Source organism: Chelmon rostratus, chromosome 14 (genome assembly GCF_017976325.1).
Source record: "Chelmon rostratus isolate fCheRos1 chromosome 14, fCheRos1.pri, whole genome shotgun sequence".
Taxonomy (NCBI): domain Eukaryota; kingdom Metazoa; phylum Chordata; class Actinopteri; order Chaetodontiformes; family Chaetodontidae; genus Chelmon; species Chelmon rostratus.
In genome coordinates, this window is record NC_055671.1 from 9,732,879 (window position 1) to 9,757,925 (window position 25,047).

Genomic DNA, 25,047 nt, shown 5'->3' on the forward strand with positions numbered 1-25,047 from the left:
AGGCGAAAACACTTGAGGAGTGTTATGTGCAGCCAATCGTCAGTACAACCCCGCAAGACTACATCAAGGCTGGCAGAGGGAGGGCGACTTGGGAAGCAAAACATGGCGAAATAACAAGTTTGGCTGGAAGCTGCAGTTTGAAATTGCACCGTGTCTCTAGCGCTGGACTACAACTTCGTTCATACAATTTGGACGCTGGAGAACGAAAGCATCGTCTAAGTTTAAATAGTCGAGGGCCCCAGCTTACAAGTATTACGGTGGCTGGCGAGAACATAGTGCCTGTCTGTCTGCCTGTGTTTTCCCCGGAAGGTTGGCAGTGCTAGGCGCGACTGTCAACACAGAAAATGGATGAAGACGGAAAGTTTATTCATGAAAAGACTATTTAGCCCGCTAGCTTAGCTGCGTTAGCTAGTCAGTTAACGTTATTGATCACGCGCACCTGACTCGGTATTCGGATTACCGTGCGCCCTGTCCGAAATTGAGGAATATTTTAAGTCGTGGTAACAAGTTTAACAACTGCAGTCGCTAAGAATCGCATTTCAAACGAGGCCATTATTTTTATTTTCCGCAGTTATCCTACAGTAACAATCTTGGAGGACATATATTCAAGGCAAATAATGACAGCCTGACGGTCGGTTCTGGTGCGGTGCGGACGGACCCGGACGCCATCACATCAGACGTTGCGTTCTCATTAAAAACAACCACATCGTTGCTAAGCCGTAAATGTTATTTTATACTTTATCAGCCTGACAGGGAATGTTTCAGTGGCACACCAAAAAAAATCTGGTAGTTGTTTTTCGGCGACGCGCATTATTTTGTTAAGATTACATTTGCTGGGATGTTGTACAGCAGCAGAAACGCGGCGTCTTGTCAAAATGAACGCAGCAAGGTGTTCAACAACAGTGGAGGTGCATCGCATTGAAGACCTGGCAGTCGTTAGAACGGTACCGATGGCCGGCTAGCGGTGACGTTAACAGTTTGTTGAAATCTCTTATTTTAAGTTGAACGTGTTTTGGTCAGGAATTGCAACCGGCGTTTCTGTAAAACAACTGCGGATAACATAGCTCTCGGCCAGAGTTGACGTGAGCTAGCCAGCTGGGTGCGTCTGTGGCAGCTCTATCTGCGATGTGTTTGCTAATCTAACCTGAAGTACTACCTTGTTGTTCCGCTACAGTTTCGGCATAGTGGATAGCCCGTTTGTCATATTTTGTCTGTAGATAAGCCCTTTTGAGCTCGTTCCTGCTGCCACTTTAAATTTCCGCGAGTACTTCTTATCAAATAACTGGCTAACTTGTTAGCTAACCCAAGTTTCGCCAGCTATGTCTGAAAACGCCCCCACACGAAGCCTGGATGACATAGACCTCGCAGCTCTGAGGGTGAGTATTGTTATTACAAGATAAGTGTGCTGCACTTTATTCATGTAAAATTATGGCAGACGGACTCCTTCGATGTTGTCATATGAACTGAAGTGTCAGCTTGCCTCTGACACAAGCACGACCATTTAACACCCACGCAACAAAGTTGAGGTGGGATAAACATCCCTCCGCCTGCTATTTCTATAGGCAGCTGGGCTGTTTCAGTATTACAGATTGCCATCAAAGATATTTCCTGATTTCTTCATCTAATAAAGAACCAAGATCTTCAGTCCTGACAACTTTTCGTGATTGGTTTGTTAATAACTAAAAACATAAAATCATGGCTGCTCCTTTCTCCAGGGCTGTAACACTCAGCACCTGATACACTTTGTGATTGTTCATCACATGCAGCAGCCATGATGAACATTTACATGGTTTAATGATCAGGCTATTTTCTGTTTTCAACTACCAGTAATGACCTCTGAGACTGCTTGTACAAACAACAAAATTATTGTTGTTTTAGAGGTGCTTTTCCATATTGGGGTCTGACATTGATCCCAAATGGAATGGCAAATGCTCCAAGTAACCTTGTGAATTTTGGACCTGGTGTTGTATATTTATGCAAGAAATCAACAAACCAGACTGTTTTCTGGACTTATTTCCCTGGTGTTTTCAGTGGTCCACCTTGTAAGCCCCAGTCCTGACAATCCGGCTGGCTTTTGTAGCCACTCTCCTCTAACATTAGAATCACTTTGCCAGGTGAGAAATTAAGTGAGTTAGAAAACACAAACCTACTTACCACTATTCCCAAGTGTTGGAAAAGCGTGCAGTTTCTGAATGAAGATCACAGCTCTGATACTCCCCTTTGATGTATTTCTCTATCTCAAAGGTGTCAAAAATATAAATATATATATTTTTTTGCAGCACCCCTATTAGCATTATAAAGAAATATTTTATGCATTCAGTCACTGCTTTTTTGAATAGATTATAGTCACGTCTCCCCCTCTTAGGTACAGCTTTTAAACAGAACCATAGTTTTCACTTTTAGTTTATGTGCTCTTTTTAAACCTCTTTTCTAGATTTAAAATGACAAAACGGTTACTCAAAATTTACATCTGGCAATATAAGGTCCTGATGCCACTGTAAAAACTTTTCCTCTTGGTGGTTACTCCATGAAAAAACCCCCACCAAAATGAATATTGTCGGGGAAATCACCATTAAAAAAACTGCTGTTGACATTAAAAACATATCAGAAAATACAAGGTATTCCAAAAAATATGCAACAGCAAAAGTCAAATTCCCTGTGCCCTCCAAAAATATCAGGAAACTCTGCAGCACTGTGGTGTAGCTTTAACAGATTTGTGAGGCTTAACAGGAGATCAGGAGTAGTTTATCCAAATCCTGGTTTGTTGGGTCTGTATTACCTCTTTCCCTGACTTAAAAGGGGCTCACCTTCCAAATCTCATCTCATTTTTAAAAATCCCAAGTTAATTATAATACATTTTTATATATAATGGCAAAATGATAAAATTGTCCATATTATATGAGTTTGTTTTATAATTTTCATTAGAAGTACTCTAAAAATTGTGGATAATATGAAATGAACTAAAGTTTCAATGCTAAAATTAACATTGCCAGCTACCACTAGTGTGTGAAACTGTTTTTATAATCATAAATGTGTGAACTGAATATTTACAAACTAAAGTAATGTTTAAGTTCAATGTTACACAGCAGAACCCATTATGCTTATCCTTGAGCACTAACAAATGTGTTGAATGCATTTCCTTCATTGTAAAACATTTGCAAAGGCAATTTTCTGAATTTAAGTCCAGTGTTGTTTACATCCATCCTTATTAGGTAGCAGTCTTCTTCTCTGCCTTTTTTGGTGCATTACAGCATGTCTTGGGTGTCACTTGTTGATAAGTGGAATAGTGTCAAACTACTATGTCACCTACATTTGTGCATGTGCGTCCTTTTGCGTGTTCTGGAGATAAACAAGATGGGACTCACTCCACAGCCCTACTAAAGGATAAAAACTCAGCAGGTAACCTTTGAGTGGCTCAATCATAGCATTTTTCATGAAATTTGCTTGCTACAGAGTGCAGAAGGACCTGTAACGACAGTCCGCCGTACACAGGCAACAACACAATCTGACGCAGAAACGCTTATTTCTCGTGTCAGTAGAATTGGATAAAATCAAGCCACCTGCACCACTGTGTTGATTTCAGGTGGCATAATAAGTTACGCTTTTAGGACTTAAGAAAACAAAAAGTGACAAGGCCATACTCCAACGAAGATGTCTGCTGAATTTCACTTGTTTTGTTTTTACTTTAAACCTAGTGGAAAGTAACTTCTGTGATTTCTTTCAATTTCGAACAAAAGCTTTCAGAGAGTGATGAGAATGTTGGATGCTGATTATTGATAAAAAACAGCTCTCTGTAAATGAAACTAATTTAGTGTTGTGGTTTTATTTCATTACAGTGAAACTGTCTATGCTTGCTTTGTTTGGAAAAAATATCCTGACATTAGTGTGAGCAAAAATGAATGTTATAATGTTAAGAAAAACTCAGACTATGATTTGTTTGCACACAACTTTATTGTGAACACCAGTAAAAATTACACATTGGATATTAAAATCCAAAATATTCACCAACATTTGACAATACTATTTTGGATGGATGCAATGTAGCCAATTCAGTTCAGTCACTGAACATAAACTATGGTTTGTTTACTGACACCAGGCCCATAACAGTAGCATAGTCCAATAATGGTGCTCTTGATGCATTAAAAAATCTGAACATTGTTCATCCCCAACTGAGATGTGCAAACTGTGGGATTCCAACGTTAAGCTTTAGTGTTCGTAAAAGATTGCACAGCTCAAAATGTAATTATTTGGGTAGGCACCTAAAAAAACCTGAAGTAAACTAGAAAACCTTGTCTTGAATGATATTCAGGAAATGCAAAATGTTTGATTTTGACAATTGTTGCAGCTGTGTAACCACAGATAGGACAGGCTATTTTGAAAGGCTTCCTCTGTCAGCTAAGTTGACACCCCTGCAGGAAATGTGTGGTCAGCTTCCCCATGGTACTCTTTTAGAGTTCATACGTCATTGTACTGACAGGCAAGTTGGACGCAACTTGACATTAGGGAAAATTCATTGCATTGTTCCCTGAGGTTCTCTAATATATTGAGTTTACACATTAACATGGCAGCATGATGTCCTCTAGACTTATCAGCGCTGCCACTTCTATGATTTAAGCAGGCTGCCTGTAGATTTCTCCTTCAGTAGTTTTACTGCTTCCTTGCCTTTTTTTGCAATCATTGCCGACAATTTGTTATGACTGCTGATGCTGTGCTGGTGGTGCTACTCCTCGAGCATAACTGTACCCTTCCCCTTCTATCACTTCATTCCTCTCATCCCACTCTCTGCGCTGGACGTGGGTGAATCTACCGCCCCTGCCTTGCCACCCACTCTATCATTACATTATTCTCTTCATACCATCATTCTCTTGCCTTCCATTTGACGTCATGGTCCCCCCTCTTTTGTGTCCTTGTGCAGAACATCCCTCAAAATCTGGCCAGTATGTTTATTTCATCATATGAGCATTTGCATCAAAAGCCAAATCTTTCACACAATCTTTTTGCACACATACACACACACACACACATATATATATATATATATATATATATACCGATATGTTATTTCACATCAATGTTCCTTGACTCAAAGGAATTTTCCCCTCCTTTTTGATCATTGGAAACAGATGAAAGCAGGATAGGTCATGCTGTACATTCTAAACCCAAAGCAGCAGTCTCACCACCCACACATCTTAAAGCCATATTGAAATTGCATGAAAGTGGAACTGCTTGTCATTTTCCCTTGTCTCTTGGGGGAGGGGGTTGCATGATTAAGTCAAAGCAACCTACTCCTTATTATTGAAATATGTGTTCAGTGCTTTGAAATTTAGAATGAACAAATCAGGAAAAGGCCAGAAGTCCTGTCCACATTTTCAGAATCCATTTTTGTACATATCTAATGTACTATCAATATTTAGTGTGTCTCCTTGTGTGTTTCCTACATGTTAAGTCTTGTGGGTGGATAGTGAGTATATGAGTGGGAGTTCAGATGATTTATATGGAAAAATGGAATTGGATTGGATTTAAATTGTTTTTAGTGTCCACAGTAGAAACCATTGAGGTTGCTTTTTCTTGTTTTTATGTGTAATTTCTATTCTACTGAGGCCAGTTTGTGTTTTTTGTGCATTTATGTGAGTGTTCTTGATGGAGTCTATAGATCTATAGCTGTGCTCACTTTAATCAAGGTACACAGGTTCACTTCTTTTGCACAGGAAAACAATTCTCAGTGCAAGTGTTTGTCATACAAAGTACTGTGTCTGTTAAATGGTTTCGACGTGAAATTAAAATCACTGCAAATTTACTTAAAATTATGTTGACCTGGTTTTATTTTGTGTCCTCAATAGTGTTTTTTATATTCAGACCTGTTTTAATTCGGCCTTTGTGCCAACATAATTGAAGCCAGATTGCAGCAGTTACTGAACAGGTGCAGCTTAGTAGGATTTTAGTAGTGAGGGGCAACTCTTAACTGAAGAAACATGAGTGTAACAACATGAAATATGACTTCCACTAAGGGTCGACATTGTAGTGTGGATGTGTAGGATTCAAAAAAGAACAAAGCAACCTTCACCCACTTAAAACCAAAATAAATGTGTTGTGCTATGGGTATAGTCTTTTTAATTTTGCTCCCAAATCTGCAAAAAAGGCAAAATGATTTGAGAGTTTTCTTGACATGCTGGTATCTTGAAAATGTTAAGCTGATGTGGCACACCAAGGCAGAAAACATGAATGGCCTGTTGTATCTGACTCTACTCTGTCTCCATGTTGTATGATTTATAAATCTGCTGTGTCTCCCATAGGATCCAGCAGGAATCTTTGAGCTCGTTGAGGTTGTCGGCAATGGGACATATGGGCAGGTGTACAAGGTGAGACATGGGCAGGCTCAAGTGTGCCTACAAAGACCACACTAATGCCTGCTCTTTGTTCTATGTTCTGGGAATTCATTTCTCAGATCGCAGCAGATTTATCTTACTGCCATGTTGGTAAATTTTCACATGTGACAGAAAGACAAGGGACTTCAGTAGAAGAAAATGTAAAATAAGAACAGTGAAATTATGTTATGAAACAGTTATCCACACTTAATGGGCAAAATTCAGAGTTTCAAAAACACAGAGTCCAAGATCCTTTTAAAACTTGCTGACGACTGTTACAATGATCCAAATTGTTCTTGAATCAGGGCCGTCACGTGAAGACGGGCCAGCTGGCTGCTATCAAGGTGATGGATGTTACAGAGGAGGAAGAAGAGGAGATCAAAGCAGAAATCAACATGCTGAAGAAATACAGCCACCACCGCAACATAGCCACGTACTACGGTGCCTTTGTCAAGAAGAGTCCACCAGGACATGATGACCAACTTTGGGTCTGTCTACCCTTTTACCTGATCTGATCTTTTTACAGCAGCATGTCTCATGAATTGTGCTCACGAGGTTCATGTTTGTCTGTATGTAGCTGGTGATGGAGTTTTGTGGGGCGGGATCAGTGACAGACCTCGTGAAAAACACTAAGGGCAGCTCTCTGAAGGAGGACTGGATTGCTTACATCTGCAGAGAGATCTTAAGGGTGAGAAATTGCAGCCACACTAGTCAAAGCAAGTCTGTAGCAAAGGTCACTCCTTACTGACCAATTTTGTCTTCTCTGTCTGTGCGCAGGGCCTTTCTCACCTCCATGCCCATAAAGTTATTCACAGAGACATCAAGGGCCAGAACGTGCTCCTAACAGAGAATGCAGAGGTCAAACTTGGTATGTTGAATACCTTGTATTTTTTTGCCAGTATGTTGCAAAAGTAGTCACATGCTATCCCACATTGTCTCACATCCTTTCTTTTCTTCTGATTCTTTTGTCCACATTCAGTTGATTTTGGAGTGAGTGCTCAGTTGGACAGGACTGTTGGGCGTAGAAACACCTTCATTGGCACACCTTACTGGATGGCACCTGAGGTTATTGCCTGTGATGAGAACCCTGACTCCACCTATGACTACAGGGTAACCACAGCACTGCATTTGTTTGTGAGCACTATGCTGTGAGATCATATGAAAGATGGAGGCTGACCTGGTCCCTTGTGTATTTTGCAGAGTGATATCTGGTCCTTGGGGATCACAGCCATTGAGATGGCAGAGGGAGCTCCTCGTAAGTGCGCCTTTTTTTTTGTTTTAACCCATTCTTGGTTATATAATGCCTTTCTATGTACTCAGCAATAGATCATTTGTCATTGTCTCAAAGCCCATTCTAAAAGACCTCATGAATGAGTCTTGTCTTGCATATGGGGCCTTGTTGTCTGTGCCTTCGGATGGACAGCTGACTCACTGTAATCAAGGTAGTGTAGTCGTGAGCTGGCAGTTGGCATGTGGAGGCTGATTGCACAGGTCTCTCTGGTCTGCTTAGCAAGGAGATGTGTCTGCATTGAGATTTGGTGTCAAACCTGACTAAGAAGCAAAGGAAATTTCACTGAAGAGAAGCAGCAAAAATGTTCACAAAATAAATTACCTGAGCTGTGGTAAAGAATGTACATGTTAAACAGCGGCTCAGCTAGAGTAACTTCCAGCTTGGTATCCTGCTACATTTTACCCTTTGGTGGTTGTTTATAATGCAACTATTACAACCCTACCTTCAGAAAGAATTGACTTACACACTTTACCATGAACTTACTCAGTATTGCATTGGACATTAAAGTAGTAGCAAAAAACACTTGCAATGTGGGGCTGTCTTATGAGCTCTGCATTGTTCCAAAATGTGTCTTCACTGTCTGAATTTTACAGCTGCTTATGGCTAATTTTTGAGCTGGGGACAAAGTGAGCTCTGTCGAATAAAATAAAAGTCAAATTTAAATTCTTCCTCCACTCAAATATTTTAAAACTTTTGCTTTTTGTTATTTCACTGTGCAGAATGATGCATCTGCAGAGTATGAGACATTATGATGAAGTAGTTAGAAAGCCAGCCAGTCCACTATAAAACTTGCAGTAAAATGTGGAAACTTTAAGCCATTGCATACAGTAATACATTCATTTCTTATTTATATTGATTTTAAGGAAGGGCATAGGATAGATTTTCCTAAAAGTTTTGTTTCCGCATTCTCAGAATGGCATTTTTTTGGCTAAAAATGTAAGTGCAACACTGTTTTTGATGTTTTTCTTGAAAATATAAAGAACCCTATGCCCTACCTTTCCATATAACATTGTTTATGGTTGCACAGTATGCTTACTGTTGAATTGTTTTTGAACATATGAATTATTTATCATTTCACACACTTTTGAGAATTCTGTTCACTTGCTGTGTTATAGACGCTGTCTATATCTCTTCTGTTTGCTCTCCCAAGGTCCATGAATACTGAAAAGAAAACAAAGAGCTGTCAGTACCGCAAATAAAATTGTTTGGACTGTGTGTACAATTGATTAGCTTAAAGTCTAAACAAACAGAACAATTCATTCAAGGTATTTAATAAAACACGAAATGAGACATTAGCATGTAACTCTGATCATTTCCAGTGACAGGATGTTGACAAAACCGCCAACATCCTGTCAGTGGGTGGTCCATTCCTTTTAAATGAAAATAAGTCATTCAAACCTCACTTAACCTTAACCTCACCTTTACTTAAACATTATTAGTATACATGTTAAACATGCACGTTATGTGAAGCACACATCAGTAAAAGTGTGATTCCTCTGCTTTTAATGTGGTCCTTCAAATGCTGAAATGAAATTTCCCTCTTGTCTGGCTGTCTCAGTCACGTTGCATATGTCCAAAAGACTGCGTTACGAAAGCCTATTTACTGTCAAAGTGTAAAGCTAACCAGTCAGGTTTAGCTGCCTACCTACGCTGGGAACACAATGACTCACAGGCCTTGCTCTTACATTCAGTGTAACAATAAGCCTGGGGCACCAGGAAATATTGGATAACAGCAGCTGTAACCATGTTTGAGGATACAAAGAATTTGTGTAATGGTGGAGAGTATTACAAACTACCATGTGTGGGAATATATGATATTGTGTCTAACATAAAATGTATTTTGATGTTCCTTTTTCCTTCTTTATCCTTCAGTGCTCAGCATGGGTAGGAAGGTTTAATAATACCTAAGAAGTCTCACCATCTCCTTTGTTTCTGTAGCCTTGTGTGACATGCACCCGATGAGAGCCCTCTTCCTGATTCCCAGGAATCCCCCTCCTAAACTTAAATCCAAAAAATGGTGAGTTATCAACCATCCTGCTATCTCCTTGAGTTCCAAGTCTTATTTGCATATATCCTAGACACTTTACATGCTCCCTTCACATGATCTTACATTTGTGTATTAACATGTTTCCAAAGGCAAGTTGAAGAGAAAGTTGCTGATTCCAACTGCAGTTAAATTAAAACTGATTTTTTTTTGTTTGCTACAGCACACCTACATATCTACTCTGCGAATCACTTGTCCCGCCTTTGAGAAAAAATCTTTTTACCAAAAGAGAGAAATTTACATTAATATTTTTTTTTGTTTCATGATGGCGCCCCCTAGTTTTGCATTAACTTGAAGGAATACTGTTCCGATATCCATCTGCATAGATGAAAACCTTATTTTGATACGGCCAATCAAATCTTGCATAAAGCAGTAAAATTAGTGTTCTACTATAGGCAGAGCAGACGGTTACATTGAGAGAGATAGCAAACCTACAAACATGAGCGCACATCTTGTTCTGCACCTTAGCTTGTTGAAAGTGCCACCAAACAAACATTCACTGGTGAAAGTGCACTGCTAATGTTGGTTTTCAGGCTAGATAGCTAATTAGCTGTATAGCTGCAGCATATTAAATGGGATATGAATATACTTGCAAATGCCACTTCAGTCCAGTTAGATGCTGGTGTGGTCCTTACTCTTCAATACTACTTACAACACACTGTTAGCCCATGTAATGTAGCAACAGCATAAGTTTGTTTACTTTGTCACTCGTTTCCTACGGTGTAGCACAGGCACTCTGGCAACCTGCCAGCAGCTGTGCATCAAATATAGACACCAACATGCCCCTCTAGACGACAGAGCCAGAGACTTAATTTTCTTCATTCGAAACTATGAACAGTACATTTAAAAAACACATTGATATTATTATGCCTCCACACCAGCAATGGCCAAAGACATTATGTTTTCAGATTGGCACAAACATCCAGTCAGACTCAAGGATAAACTGATTGGAAGTTGGTGGTCAAAGGTCAACATTTTTACCATAACTCAAGAACGGAAACACTTATGATGACATAATTCACACAAATGTCTTATACGATAAAATAAGCAAGTGATGACATTTCATATCCAGAAGGTCAAAAATCATAATGCTCTGCAACAACACTTTTCTGGCCATTATTCAACACCATAACTCAGGAACAGAAGGCAGATTGTGACCATATTTCACATTTGGTCAGATATTGAATTGGTGATGCTAATCTTTGGTTTCCACCTTTAAACTTCTGTGCTGCCTGGTTGAAGATGTGTGTGAAGCATCCACTTTTTACAATGTTTAGCTACAGTATCCATATTTGAAGCATTGTAGTCCATCACAGGCTCGTTGGTTTTGCTGATATTGAGCTTGTAAAAAAAAAAGTCTCTAAGTAAAGACAGCAGGTTTCTCACTCGATGTTATTCGGTAGAATCATACACATCAAAAACTTCCATTTCGCCAAAAAATACACTTTTCTTGAACCTTTTTTTTTTAATTCCTTCAAAGTCTTAACTACATATATGAATCTGGACAGACATTGGACTGTAAAACAATGGAAGAATGTAAAATTCTCACTGTCTGGTACTGTGCCGTACATTGCATAGTAGATAAGTTATGTTCCAGTGTTTTTTCCCTGTCAAATTACATGGAAATATTTGTCAGTAGTGCATCAGACTAGCATTTGATGGTTATCTCTTTGTATCAAATTGAAATAAGTTCTGCAATAACTAGAAAGCTAAATCCAACAAACATACCAAAGAAATGCCCAAGTAGGAGAAATCAGGTCATGGCTGGACAGTACATTTACATGCACTGTGGTTGCTCTGTTTACTTGATGTTTGAGAAAAGAGGTTACTGCAGAGCAGCAACAACCAGGTTAAGTGCATATAAACACACTTAATGAGAACAGCACTGAATGGAAAGAATGCTGCTTGTACAACAAGGGATGCAAAATTACAGGAAAAATTGGGATTGCTCAAAGCAGATACTGTGCTTCAGTTTACTTTGGGTGTAGTTGCCCCTCGATAAGGAAAGACATTTGGGTTAGCTATCCCTCACTCAGATTTCAAAGTGTGAGAGGCCATTAATTTGCCCCACTATTGAGACAAATATGATGTGAGCAAGACAAGTAGCTGAAGGCATTTAAACTAATTTGTCATATTCTTTCTCCTACCCTTTTTTAATGATTTTTTTGTTCCAAATTAGTTTTCTGCGACTCGTTAATGGACCCACTTAGTAGAGTTTATGGTCCTCCTGCATTCAGGATGCATTGTTTCTTTTGTAATTCTAATCTTTAAGATGCTGTCAGCCAATATTGTGTACCTTGAACGATTATGCAAATACAAAAACATAAGTAAGGAATGTAGGGATGTATATACAATAACAAGAACTCAACAAGTCTTGGTTGCCATGTTTGAACATTATTGACCTTAAACTGGTATTATGCGTTGCATGGTTATCATAGACAGGGGTGCACATAAGTTTTTTCACCAGGTTTTCAGGTGAGTTCCAGGAGATAGTGTTTGTTACTCACCCATGGTGTGGTCTTAACAAATGCAGTCATCCTCGCACGCCTGAAGGATAGGACACGTGAATGTGCATCAGGGCTGAAGACGTATATGTGACAAATGAGATCTGTACTTGGTTGTTATTATGTTGAGATTTGAGAATCCCCTCCCACATGCTGCACAGCTCAAAGGCAGAGAATTTAACCACCCTGTTGATGTTGGAGTAAAAATCTGGATTGATTGTATTTACTGTTTGGCCCAAGTTATACACAAAAGACGCTGCTGAGCATTTTAGTGCTTGCTTTCAGTGCATCCACTGTCGAGTCTCTGTCAAGTTGCAAGGTGGCCTCATATTTCTGCATTGTTGTGTTGCGAATATGGTGGAGGTCAAGGCCAAGTTGAAGGATCAAGAATGTATCTGATTTCAAATTCTTCAATTAAACCCCTGTGCAGTGCATTTGTCTTGTCACTGTCAGTATCAACATTAGAAACAGTGTGTGTCCTGTAGTGGCCCTCACCATCAAGCAAAGTGTAAACTGTCTAGTGGCCACCATGAGTTCATCTCTACTTTCTCCAGTGGTCAATTTTTCTTCTAAAACTGGATGTGGTCCTCAGTATGTCAAGCATGTTGGTTAGTTTATCATCCTCTAACCTCCCTCTTCCTCCCAGGTCCAAAAAATTCATTGACTTTATAGAGGGCTGTCTCGTGAAGACGTATCCCAGCAGACCATCCACAGAGCAGCTGCTCAAGCATTCCTTCATCAGGGACCAGCCCACCGAGCGCCAGGTCCGAATCCAGCTCAAAGACCATATTGACCGCACGCGCAAGAAAAGAGGAGAGAAAGGTAAGCAAATGAGATAGAAAGAGCCTCAATGGGTGTGACCCAGCCTACGTTGTTTCTTCACAAACAGTGATTAGCAGTGTACTGTGGTTAATATGCCACAATGTTTTTTCATCTAATGTTTGGCTTCTCTTTATTCGGATTTTTCTTATAGAAGAGACAGAGTATGAGTACAGTGGTAGTGATGAAGAGGATGAAAACCGTGGAGATGACAGAGAGTCAAGGTAATTGCAATGTGCCATCTCTGTCAAAGTTGTATAAATCCTTGTCTTGTGTCCTCCTGCGTGAATGATTGTCTCCAAAATCATCTCCATCATCATCAGTTCAATCCTCAATGTGCCCGGTGAGTCCACCCTGAGGCGGGACTTCCAGCGTCTGCAGCAGGAGAACAAAGAGCGCTCAGAGGCTCACAAGAGGCAGCAGGCCCAACTGGCTGCTCAGCGTAGGGACCCTGAGGAACACAAGAGGCAACTGTTGCATGACCGACAGAAACGCATTGAAGAGCAGAAGGAACAGCGTCGCCGACTCGAAGAGGTAATAATTGACTGGGGAATTGGTACTTTTTGATTTAATAGCTTGACATGACAAGCGCACTTGTTTGCTTTCTTTCCAAGAGGTAGATGAGGAATGATGCTACTCTCCTATATGTATACTAAATATGAAGCTAGAACCAGGTTTATCTTAGTTTAGGGTAAAGACTTGGACCAGGGGTAAACGGCTAGCCTTGCTCTGTCGAAAGTAGTAAAATACTCCCACCAACACTCTCTCAGACATGAGATTGGTTTCAATCTTTTCATCTAATTCTTTGCAATAATTAGCATGAAGCATATTTCCCAAAATGTCAAATCAAATCCAAGATATTTTTCTTGCGTTTATTGTAATTATCTTTCTGTGTAGTGGCTACTGTAATTTTTTCATAAAACACTTTCCAACAACAGCACTCCAATATGTATTGCATTATGGCAATACTGCACCCAAGGTTTGAGGTCTAGTGCCTGCTAAAATGGTGATGAAAACTACAACACTAGAAAGAAGGATTAGAAAGCTCCCCAGCTGTGAGCAATATTTATCCTCAATTTACCAAAAGTAGTTTAAGGTGTTAGTGTTTTAAGGATGATGATGGAGTGTCAGCAATTGGACTTTGAAATGAAGTGCCACCCGCACGTTTCTTATCATGGTCTGTCTTTTTGTTGTCTGGTGTTGTTTTTGATCCACTGTAATACTTTGATAAAATACAAACCTATCTGGTTTGGTCAGGAATAGAGCAATGGCATCCTGGACCTTATTTCCACCATTGACCTTGATTTTGTAATTAATTGTAATCCTGCACATTTTACCAAAGGGTTATGATAGTAATACATAATGCAGCACAACAGTAGATTTTTATTTCAAAGCAAAAGTTGACCAAGCAACCAGCATATTTGTCTGCTTGTCTATGATGTGTCTGTTCTTGTCCTATCCTTCAGGCTTTTAAGTACCTTCTCTTGACTTGTTATTTGGCTTTTATCAAGTCTTCAGTCTTCAGCTCAGTATTTGGTTTGCCACTGTTTGCTTTGGTCATATGTGCAGAGCATATCTGTCTTTTTACATTTGTCTTTGTGGGCACTACTAATTTTTTGTTATGTGATAGCCTGATTGTATATCTATGAACAATAACCCAAATTATACATAATAAAATAAAGCAACATGTAAGAGTAACAATGTTTAGATAGCTTAGATTTTGAAATTTGGAAATGAGGCCTGTGCACTACATGTAAAACACACCAGTATGCTTTACCTATCCAATTGTCACCAACTCAAAGCCTCCATGATGTAAACAGGTAGTTGCAAGTACTCAACCGAAACTCAGGTCACCCTCACCAGCCCCACTACGTTTTCAACATTTTGTTCACTAACATTCATAATTAAACAAATAAGTTAACAGTGCAGAATAGAGTGAAAGTATTCAAAATGAAAGAAAGTTCAGCTCTTGCAACACAAGTATTACATCAACAACACATTGTATTGCAAACATTCAGCCAGAATGACATGTTTTGTAAATAGGAAGTTTGCAAAATTCATAGTAACTGTGAAAAGGAAGGTTCGCCCTTAAGGAGTATGAAGATTAGTGAGTTGTATTAGTGGTTTAAGATTCAGGTTTTCTCTGCACTAAGACCACTAATCCGCCTGTTTTGAGGCTGTAAACCAGCCCTGGAGTGTGTGTGTTTATTTGACTGCTAAACATGTATAGAAACTATATGCATGCTATTTCTTACAATCTGTCTTTTTAAAGGCTTCCAGTCTACCCTCTGAAGAATTTAAGCAGGACAGCTAACAAGCTAGCTGTAGTAAAGCCATAAAAAAAACAGTGTTACCAAGAAATGACATTCACAGCTAACAAGAAAATGCAACATGTGAAATATAATCAGCGTATCCTTACAGCTAACAGCTTTTCTACCCACAACAATCTTTACTCCACATGCTGGTTTGTACAGTGTCTGTATATAATGCTGTTAACAGTGTTAACACACCAATGTATAGAATAGTATGTGTTCTCATTGACTTTGGTGATTAAGATCCTTGCACTGTACAAATATTGGTTAAATATTGTAGTAGTGGACATAAATAAATATATACTTGAAATTTTGCCAATATTTAACCAACCCTTAATGTGTAACAGCATGTCATCTTCTTCCAGAAGGCAATTGAGCTTGGTTTGAAGTTCTATCCCATATAGATTTGACAAGAAGGTGTTATCATAGTGACAAATAGCTCTGCCTCACACTCTGTAGCCATTAGTATTTATTAGCAATTATAGTGTTTGGCTGGTGGAGTCAGATGGTTGTTTTATGTGTTGTGTTACCACATGCATCAAACAAATATAGAAAAGTTTACTTACAAGCCACTTTGTGTTTAAGCTGTGATCTAATTTTTAGGCTTGAGGTAACACTCTACAACATGCTTTTAGATGTTATATAAATAAAGATTATGTATGTTGCTGAAGATTTTGAAAGACGTTCCTATCTAACCCAGCTCTTTAGTGGGCTGACAAAGTGCCAGCAGCTTTGAAATGTTTGAGGAGTTATGGGGGATTTAAATGAGGCACACATAATTGCACTATATATTGCTATTGTTATTATAAGCATTGTGCGCCATTGGTAAGGTGTTTTTCTGCAGTAAGATGGAACTCCTCTAATATACCTCCACCTCCTCGTCTGTATTCTCTGGCTCTTCTGTTCAACTGTAAAGTGCCAACAACAATTGAGGGAGCTCAAAAGAGCTCAGAGTGTTTTGTGGCACTACCAAGTGGGAGGTACTCATTTCACCACAAAAACAGACCATGTTGCTTCAATGTCTCCTAAAAAAAGCAGATTAAACACTGGTCCATGCCAAAAGTGAATAACTGTGGTCAGTTTGAGTTTTAATCAAAGCCACACACTCGGAAGATGATTAGGATGCAATAGGTGTGTGTGTGTGTGTGTGTGTGTGTGTGTGTGTGTGTGTGTGTGTGTGTGTGTGTGTGTGTTTGTGAGAATGACTCATAGCCTCTATTCTCTACCCTGCACTCCTGCTCCCTTTATTTCTTTTTTTCCAGCTCTTTGTACAAAAAACAAGGGAGGGTTTGCTCTTAAGCAGGCTATCTGTTATAAATTCCCCTGTGCAAACATAGCCTCTATGCTTATTTTTCTTTTTCCTGTCACCCTTCTCTCCCAGCAACAGAGAAAAGAGCGAGAGATGGTGAGGCAGCAAGAAAAAGGTCCCCATCGGAGACTTGACGATATGAGACGGGAGGAAGATAGAAGGTTGGCTGAGAGGGAGCAGGTAACCAACCACAGGAGACGCGGGGCTGTAATGAGCCAATCAGTGTGAAGTGTGGGTGTGTCCACCGGCAACACTGTGCAAGTTGCTCTGGTGGTGAAATTCCACGAGTAGGTTGCCATAGCAGCAAGGGTCTAAATTAGTGTATTTATTCAGAGATGAGTTTTCTGTGGGTGAGCTCTCTGTGTCTCTGTTGCTCTGTTTCCAGTCTACCCTGAGGAACGCAAAAGTCTGGCATCATAGCACCATCACCTTGTTGTGCCAAATACTGATTTTATCTTAATATGGTACCTTGCAACAATTACAATGTACTGCTAAATATTTTAATTATTCTTAATGTAGTAATTTATCACAATCTCAATGTAGTGGTGGACAATCATGTTTTGTTTGAATGGTGAACTTTTATGTGTCTTTTTCAGCTTCGTAACAGGGACAGCGCTTGTTTTGTCACACAAATTCAGTGTTAGAGTTGTTGATTTTTTTTTTTTATAAATCAACACATAGTTTCTGTTGTTTACTGGAATTACATTACATAACTGTTATCTGCCCCTATTATCTACCCCTCCCTCATACACTTTCGTTTCTCTTTTCCCTCCTTAATGCCTATCATTCCTGCCTTCTTACCTTTCCCCAGGAGTTTATCAGACACAAATTAGAAGAAGAGCAGCGGCAGTTAGAAATCCTTCAGCAGCAGTTGCTTCAGGAGCAGGCACTGCTTATGGTAACCAGTCCTCACTACTAGTCTTCTATAATTTCTTGTTTTGACTGCAGAGGTTTCACTGTCATCCTATCAGTAATACTGCATCAGCAAAGGAAAATACTGTGTGTGTTTTTGTAAAAACAGACACTGCAGTGTTACATGTCTGCTTGTGTTTGGGGTGGATGCTTTTAGGTGGAGTAAAAAGCAGCTGAGATGACATCAGATTCTAACAGCTCTACTTGCACTTGTAACAAACTAAAGCAGATCCAGGTTCTCAATTTACAGCTCCTTGACGTAGATATGCTCTACATTTTAAATAGTGTGGGTGCATCTCCCACAATATTGCATGTCTTGTAAAGGCATGTGCTGACCTAGATTTTAGGGCAGTTTTGGGTAGATTACAGTGTAATAGTGCAAATGTACCTTGCTTACACTGATGGGAAGAATGGCAACAACCCAGACATCTTTGGTTGAGCTACCTCCTGTGGAGCATAGGAGTTGCTGTCATTTGGATTTAGCCATAGCATTAGCTCTTTATTCCTGTTTTTTGGGGGGAGAAAGAGCCCAATCCTCACTTTTGTATGAAGCTATACAGATTTTAGTTTTTCATACATCCCACCTAGGTAACACATACACCAAATCCCTATGTATATGCATATCTTCATAGGGACCAGAGCACAGCCACAGAGCAGGGTCCAAGGACTAATTTTAAGGGTGCAGTGCCATTAACAATTAACAGAGATGATGTGTACCGCAAACCCCTAGGAACAGTGATGTGAGGCAGTTCTGGTGAAGTAGCCACAGTTGGTATTACAGGATCATGTGACATACATAGGCCCCAAAAAAACGTTGTTCTATACACATCCACAGCAAAAGGAATGAGTTGTATAAAAAAAAAAATTTGACTGCTGCAAACACCCCAACATGACCTGAGATTTATTGCAGTTTTTGTCATGTGTCGAACACATCAGCTTTTAATGAACTCCATTCATCCTGTTATTTTAATCAAATTCGTTAATGCAAACTTAGCTGTTTCTACAGCTGTTTCACAGTAAAAGTCTTCCCTGTAGTGCCTTTCATTAGATATAACGAAGATAGTAGCAGGCAAAATGTGAGTCAGATTAAACTAAACCACCACTAAAAATCTAATGAAATCTAACAAAAGACAAGGCACTGCTGGATGGCTTTGATGGGCTGCTGCAGGATGTGTGAAATCAGGCACAATTCAGTGCAAATAGAAGTCGGTCTAAATCTACATACCGTATGGTCATTAAGTATGAACAGGGTCAAAAAGAGAATTGGGTCTTTAGTTTTGCTTTATTGAGATGTCCTTCATATATTCCTTCTGGATGGAATATCAGAATTGTGTGATCCCTATTGTAGCTGAAAATAATTGTAATTGTAATCAAGTAAAACAAGAATCAAAACAGTTTTAAATGTGTAGAGGATTCTTCCTTTTAAAAAACCAAAACACCTTTTCCTTAAAATTGAATATATCCATGTTGTACAGTAGTTGCATATCTGTGTCAGGGTCATGGTGGCAGCAGGGCAGGAAGGCTTTATCTCCTTTTAGAGAGGAGCTTACTCAAGGTCCCTCTGAGAGATGTACTGTACTGTAATCCCTCCATTGTGTCCTCAGTCTACTCTAAAGTCCCCTCCCACACAGAGAAGCACCTGGGTGAGGCATCCTCACAGTGGTTTATTTTCGAGAAACCATATTTTGCTTGTTTGTATCCGCAGTCTCATGCTTTCACTCTCTACCCAGACCATGTGGGCCATATGTAAGCACCATAATGAAGATTGCTTTGCTAGTGCTTTGCTTTGTGTCCCATTTTCCCATTTGAAATATAAGTAGTTAAGAACAAAGAACAATTTAACAAAAAATATGTAACTTTTCCGGGGTGTAACATCCGCTCTAGTGAGAAGCAATGTGATCAATCAATGTGAGTTTTCATTTTTCTGCAATTTCTTGTTTCCTTATTAACGTAGTAGCCATCAAAGGGCTGGGAGACCTGTGCCTACAATTCACAATGAAAAAGCATTAAGTTAAATGACTCACTTGGACACTGTCTGTTTAATATACAGCACAAAAAAGGGTTAGCTACACACACGATCAATATTCTTTTGATGTGGGTTGGTAATTGACTGCTGCACTAAAAATAGAAGTGCACAAGAGATGATGAAATCTTCCAAAACAGTGGATGAAATCATTGCTGGTCAGCTAAATATGCAAACCTCTGCCTGCAGTTTCAGTGAATGCCGAATTGCTGTTTTGCACGTGTTGGTTCGGTTATGACCTGCCCGATCTGTCTGTTGTCCGGTCTGAGGCAAGCAACGGCATGACTGCAGTGTGTTTCTTTGCTCAGGAGTATAAGCGGAAGCAGCTGGAGGAACAGCGTCAGTCAGAGCGGCTGCAGAGGCAGCTGCAGCAGGAGCATGCCTACCTGGTGTCTCTGCAGCAGCAGCAGCAAGAAAAGAAACCCCAGCTCTACCACTACAACAAAAACCTGGAGCCCAACAACAAACCTACATGGGCCCGTGAGGTAGCAATGTTACCTACATTTGAAGTATTATATATCACAGTCAAACTGCTGTACACCGGCCTACTGAGCAACCCTCTCTCACTTTTGTCCTTCTTTCAGGTGGAGGAGCGAAGTAAGCTAAACAGACAGGGCTCACCCAAGATCTGCACCACTGTCTCTGACACTGCCATCCAGTCACGCTCTGACTCAATCAGCCAATCAGGAGTGGTCCAGTCTGCTCAGACCCCACCAATGCAGAGGCCAGTTGAACCACAGGGGGGGCAGGGAAAGGTGGGTGTTTGCCAGTGTTTAAAATTCAGTCAAATTAAAAAAGAAAATACAACCGCTTATGTCTTGCTGCCCCTAATTCTTCAGCTGCTTCACCCTTTATTGTCTATGCTACCTCATTTATGGCTTCTTTTTCTTCTTCTCTCTCCTTTCCCTCTCTACCTCCTTGTAATTACTTTAAAAAACCAAAACCTTAAAAATCTCCTTGGAATACAAACACACCTTGCATTCTTCTCCACCTCGGCCTGCTTCTCCAACTGTCTTGCGCTTTCTTCCTTCCTCCTCCCTCCTGGTGTACTGCTCCTGTCCTCTGCAGTTCCAGATGGCTCACTTGGTTCCACTGAAGCCTTATGCTGCCCCTGTCCCTCGCTCTCAGTCCCTCTGTGACCAGCCCACTAAGACCATGTCCGCCTTCCCCACCCAGGATCCTTCCCTTACCCCCACACCCCGCCCTATCCACTCTAGGGAGCTGGTGCGTCAAAACTCAGACCCCACGTCTGAAACCCCAGCCCCACAGGCACACCAAATCAGAGAAGATCGTGGCCCCTGGATCCGCCTGCCAGATGTTGAACTCCCACCCAAGGTGAGATCTAGTGGCTGGTTTTCACCCAGCAGTCGTTGTACAAACCCCAAGCATAACCCCAACTTGCACTCCCACAAATACGCACATATACCATTTTAGCTGAATGACAGTTAGTAAACAGACATTGAAAGGTCTCAGTTTTAAGAAATAAAAACCCTGTTGTGGTTAAAATCTCACCCTTTACTCACATGCTTACAAGTAAAAACTCTTAACCAGTTGAGGATTAAACTGAATACCTGCAAAGGGCAAATCTTGGGTGGCATTAGGGTTTAAAACAAAAACATTTTCACTCTGACTCACTCACTACTGTTTTTGCAAAATACTGGTAAATGTACGACTGTGATAATGCTGTCCTCAGATTCCCCAGAGGACAGCGTCTATTGCCACAGCTCTCAACACCAACCTCACCTCTGGCATAAGGCATCCAGTAAGAGCCAGGTACTGAAGACTTCCAAATGATTTGATCAGATATTTCCCTAAATTAGTGCCTCCTAATCTGTGCTAGATTTTGATGGCAACTTGGGATAACTCTTTAATGTATCCTTATGGCAGCAATCCAGATCTCAGCCGCAATGATCGCTGGGAGAGAGGAGACAGTATGAACATCATATCCAATCTGCCCCAGACTGGCTCTCTGGAGAGGCATCGCATCCTCAGTGAGTCCCTGCCTCCCCAAGGCTATTTCTCTGCAGACTGTCATTGCAGTAAGTCTGATTTTAGAATTATAACTACACTCTACAACATTGCTATTTGCAGGTTCCTCCAAAATGGATTCACCCATTCTCTCCCATGATAGTCGTCATAAGCCAGGGGAGTCTCGCACCTCCTCCCGCCCGGGGCGCCCTGCTGTAAGTGGCTCTTTCAAACAGACATTATGTTGGCTATCTCTCCAATATCCCCTACTTATAATACTTATTTTAAAATTGCTGAAGGGTTGCATGCAATACGTAATATTGCTCAGATGTAAGAAGTTATGAATACTGAGTGTGCAGTATGTTCAGTTTGATCTCAAGCACACCTGTTTTGTAAACTGACATATAATGTACTAACTGAAGGTTTTCTCTTCACATTACCTTTCCTTTACACTTAATGTAGTGTAAACTGTTTCCCTTCGTGTTTCTCCTCTTCTCAAATCCCTGTTTGTTGACTTTACCTCAAAAATGCAGAGTTACAAGCGAGCTATAGGGGAGGTTAGTATCACTGTCTTTGTGTGTTGTGTAATGCTCAGTCTCATGCATGAGTTTTCTCTGCGTCCATTAGCAGTAGAACAAAGACTGAATTGCATGCTCTGTGTTTTTTTTTTTGGGTAAGTCATGTTTTTACTCTCTTTCCATAAAGCCCTTTTTGATGTGTTTGCATATTTTCTGTTACAATGTGGACATCATACAATCAATAGAGGCATTGTAGCCATGCTTCAAAATCATACCAAACAGTCATTGGGTGACAGGTGCTTAATTCTGAGAGTATTGGGAGTTTTGAGTATGGACTTACATTGGGATGGATTCTGAGCCCATCACCTCATCACCCCTCGCGCTCAGCTGTGTTTGGAAATTCTGTAGTGTTGCATAAATTATTGTTTCATTATTTGCTGCTTTCTTTAATAGCTTACATTTTTTTTGAAGTGAAAAGTAAGTAAACAGTGGTGTATCTGTGTGTAGGACCATGGCCTCTTTGCCAAGGAGCGTGCTGAGGAGCAGCCAAGGCCCCCAGTCAAGGCCAATGATTACTCCTCCTCTTCGGAGAGCAGCGAGAGCAGTGAGGAGAGTGAGAGTGGTGAGGGAGCAGAGGAGGAAGAAAGCCCCACAGATCGGTAACACTAATACCTACAAATACTAACAATTCAGAAGGCAAAGAATTGTTTTTATTTGTCAACCTAAGTTTCAATTAAGTATTCAGTATTTCCTGTAAAACTGCATTTCTCTCCCTTCTCTTTTCCATTGTCAAGCTTGAGGTGGTATGTTATCCTTGACTTCTGTTGCTTTTGATTTCAGTCACAGGGATGTAGACACCGACTCAGTCAACACCATGGTGGTTCATGAAGATGAAGGTGAGGGGGGAGAGGCAGAGCAAGCTGGAGGCTATGGGGATCAGACTATGCTGGTGCAGAGGGTGAGTCATCTGTATCTGTAATGACGCTTAAAATGCATTGTGACTTGATGGAGAAATCAAAGCAAAACATGTGAAAGAATATTACCGTGTTGTTGTTTGATGCTATAACTGACCAAATGAAGACAACATGAGTTGTTTTTCATGCACCCATAATGAAGTTTGATAGCAGAAAAAATGTCAACGATAACCCAGGTTTTAATTTCACACACTCAAAGCCAAAGAGCATCTTTGTAGATTCAGTGCTTTCCACGAATGAGCAAGCACTCAGGAAGGCATTAGGAAGACATACAATACAGTGCCACATATATAGCCACATCCTCAGTATTGCATGTTCATTGTCAATAAATAAGTAGTGTTGCTGGGTAGCTCACAGGAACACAGACCAAAGTTGACCATGAGAACTTTTGCAAGCCTATTGTTCATCATCATCTGTAAATGTGTATGTGTCAGTTATGCTGCACCTGAATATTGTTTTTTATTTTGTATGCTGCCTAAAGCCAGCCTGTGTTAGGTTAGCATGACTAAGATTTTTGGAGAGACAGCAATATGATTCAGTGACAGACGGCATACATCTTGCAGGTGGCTCATGATTAATTGAATGTGGGAAGTGTCACCTTCACTGAAGTGCAATAGTTTCGTGTGTGTGCAAGGATTTGAATATGCAATAAGCATCAAATGTTTGTGCCAAGCTACAGTTACACTGCTGAATTTCAGAGAAAGATGTGGAGTTGTTGATTTATTTGACATGATGAGTAAAATGACAATCATACAGTACATACAGAAAGGGAAATTTTGATTACATTCACACATACAGTGAATATACCATCTGTTTTTTTTTTTAAAAAAGCAAGTCTTCAAACCTGTCTTTATGACAGCACAGAAATTCTGCTCCATCATATTAGAACAGTGATATGATACAAAAAGTGCTTTATTTTTTGTTTCCCCTTTTTTCCTTAATGTGGCAGTAAAACATTCTAACTCTTGCATGTTCAGTGTTTGCTGTAAGTTATGAGGCTGGGAGCTATCCACTGACATTTATTTGGGCACGGCAACTAGAACCTGGACTAGTTAGATAACTATTTGGAGTCATTTAGACGATGGTAACTGAACAGAACAGTATCCTGCTGCATGTAATTTAACTGTGGCTCATTGGTGAAGTGAGAGACATGACTAGTGGCTGGGTCTAACAGTGTTAAGAACATGAACTTGACTTTTTAAAGCAGGTTTTACCATAAGTTTTACTTCACTTGTTGTGGTTGCTGTGGTAACAGTTGTGACCAAACTTGCTTTAAAAAGTCCAATGAGTTCACTTCCCAGCAAACTGTACAGCAGATTAGCCTAGATCTGTCATTGACGTTATGTAATACATGGAGGTGTGTGCGTGTGCGTGTGCATGCGTGTATGCTTTTCTTTTACCTGAAAGACCCCAGAGAAGCGGAGCCATAATGGGTACACTAACTTGCCAGATGTGGTTCAACCCTCTCACTCCCCCACTGATTCAGCCACTCACTCCTCCCCTGGGAAGGACTCTGTTTATGATGTGAGTTTTACTGATGCTAAGTATATCAGTCCTAAATCCCTGTTTTATTTTTATGTGTTCCTTATCTGCCATCATTCCAGCCGAACAGCCCACCCATAACACAGTTAATTTCATGACAATCAGTTCAGCTTGCTAGTGGACAATTCAGAAATACAGACATTAGAACTGCTGTTTAAATGCCACATAGGCACAGAAAATATCAGTTTTTCACATGTTGTCTGGCAAACTGAAGTCTCCACAACTTAGTGTTGAATTAGACAACACTGTACAACTCATACACCTTCTCTGTTCCACTAGTATCAGTCCAGAGGTTTGGTTAAAGCATCTGGCAAGTCCTCCTTCACCACCTTTGTGGATCTGGGCATGTACCAGTCACCAGGAGGTACAGGGGATAACATGTCTGTCACTGGTGAGTCAGAAGCTTTTCAACCTTGCATCTGCTTCAAGAGAGCTACAGCTGATTGCAAAAGTATTCACTACCTTA

The 25,047-nt window shown here is 40.3% G+C and overlaps 1 protein-coding gene across 1 annotated transcript in view; it reads left to right on the forward strand.

Moving 5' to 3' along the window:
* The first annotated feature begins 64 nt into the window (after positions 1-64).
* The window catches only part of mink1 (misshapen-like kinase 1), a 33,795-nt gene continuing 8,812 nt past the window's right edge, over positions 65-25,047 (forward strand). Inside the window, exons 1-23 of the mRNA XM_041951982.1 lie at positions 65-1,376; positions 6,294-6,359; positions 6,671-6,853; positions 6,943-7,053; positions 7,143-7,233; positions 7,345-7,475; positions 7,566-7,620; positions 9,595-9,673; positions 12,851-13,026; positions 13,178-13,247; positions 13,347-13,557; positions 16,717-16,824; positions 17,456-17,542; positions 19,888-20,064; positions 20,164-20,334; positions 20,756-20,914; positions 21,273-21,352; positions 21,467-21,570; positions 21,671-21,762; positions 22,573-22,724; positions 22,906-23,023; positions 24,447-24,563; positions 24,861-24,972. Of these exons, the coding sequence (XP_041807916.1) occupies positions 1,320-1,376; positions 6,294-6,359; positions 6,671-6,853; positions 6,943-7,053; positions 7,143-7,233; positions 7,345-7,475; positions 7,566-7,620; positions 9,595-9,673; positions 12,851-13,026; positions 13,178-13,247; positions 13,347-13,557; positions 16,717-16,824; positions 17,456-17,542; positions 19,888-20,064; positions 20,164-20,334; positions 20,756-20,914; positions 21,273-21,352; positions 21,467-21,570; positions 21,671-21,762; positions 22,573-22,724; positions 22,906-23,023; positions 24,447-24,563; positions 24,861-24,972 (2,707 nt within the window). The 5' untranslated portion in view covers positions 65-1,319. The remainder of the gene's footprint in view (positions 1,377-6,293; positions 6,360-6,670; positions 6,854-6,942; positions 7,054-7,142; positions 7,234-7,344; positions 7,476-7,565; positions 7,621-9,594; positions 9,674-12,850; positions 13,027-13,177; positions 13,248-13,346; positions 13,558-16,716; positions 16,825-17,455; positions 17,543-19,887; positions 20,065-20,163; positions 20,335-20,755; positions 20,915-21,272; positions 21,353-21,466; positions 21,571-21,670; positions 21,763-22,572; positions 22,725-22,905; positions 23,024-24,446; positions 24,564-24,860; positions 24,973-25,047) is intronic.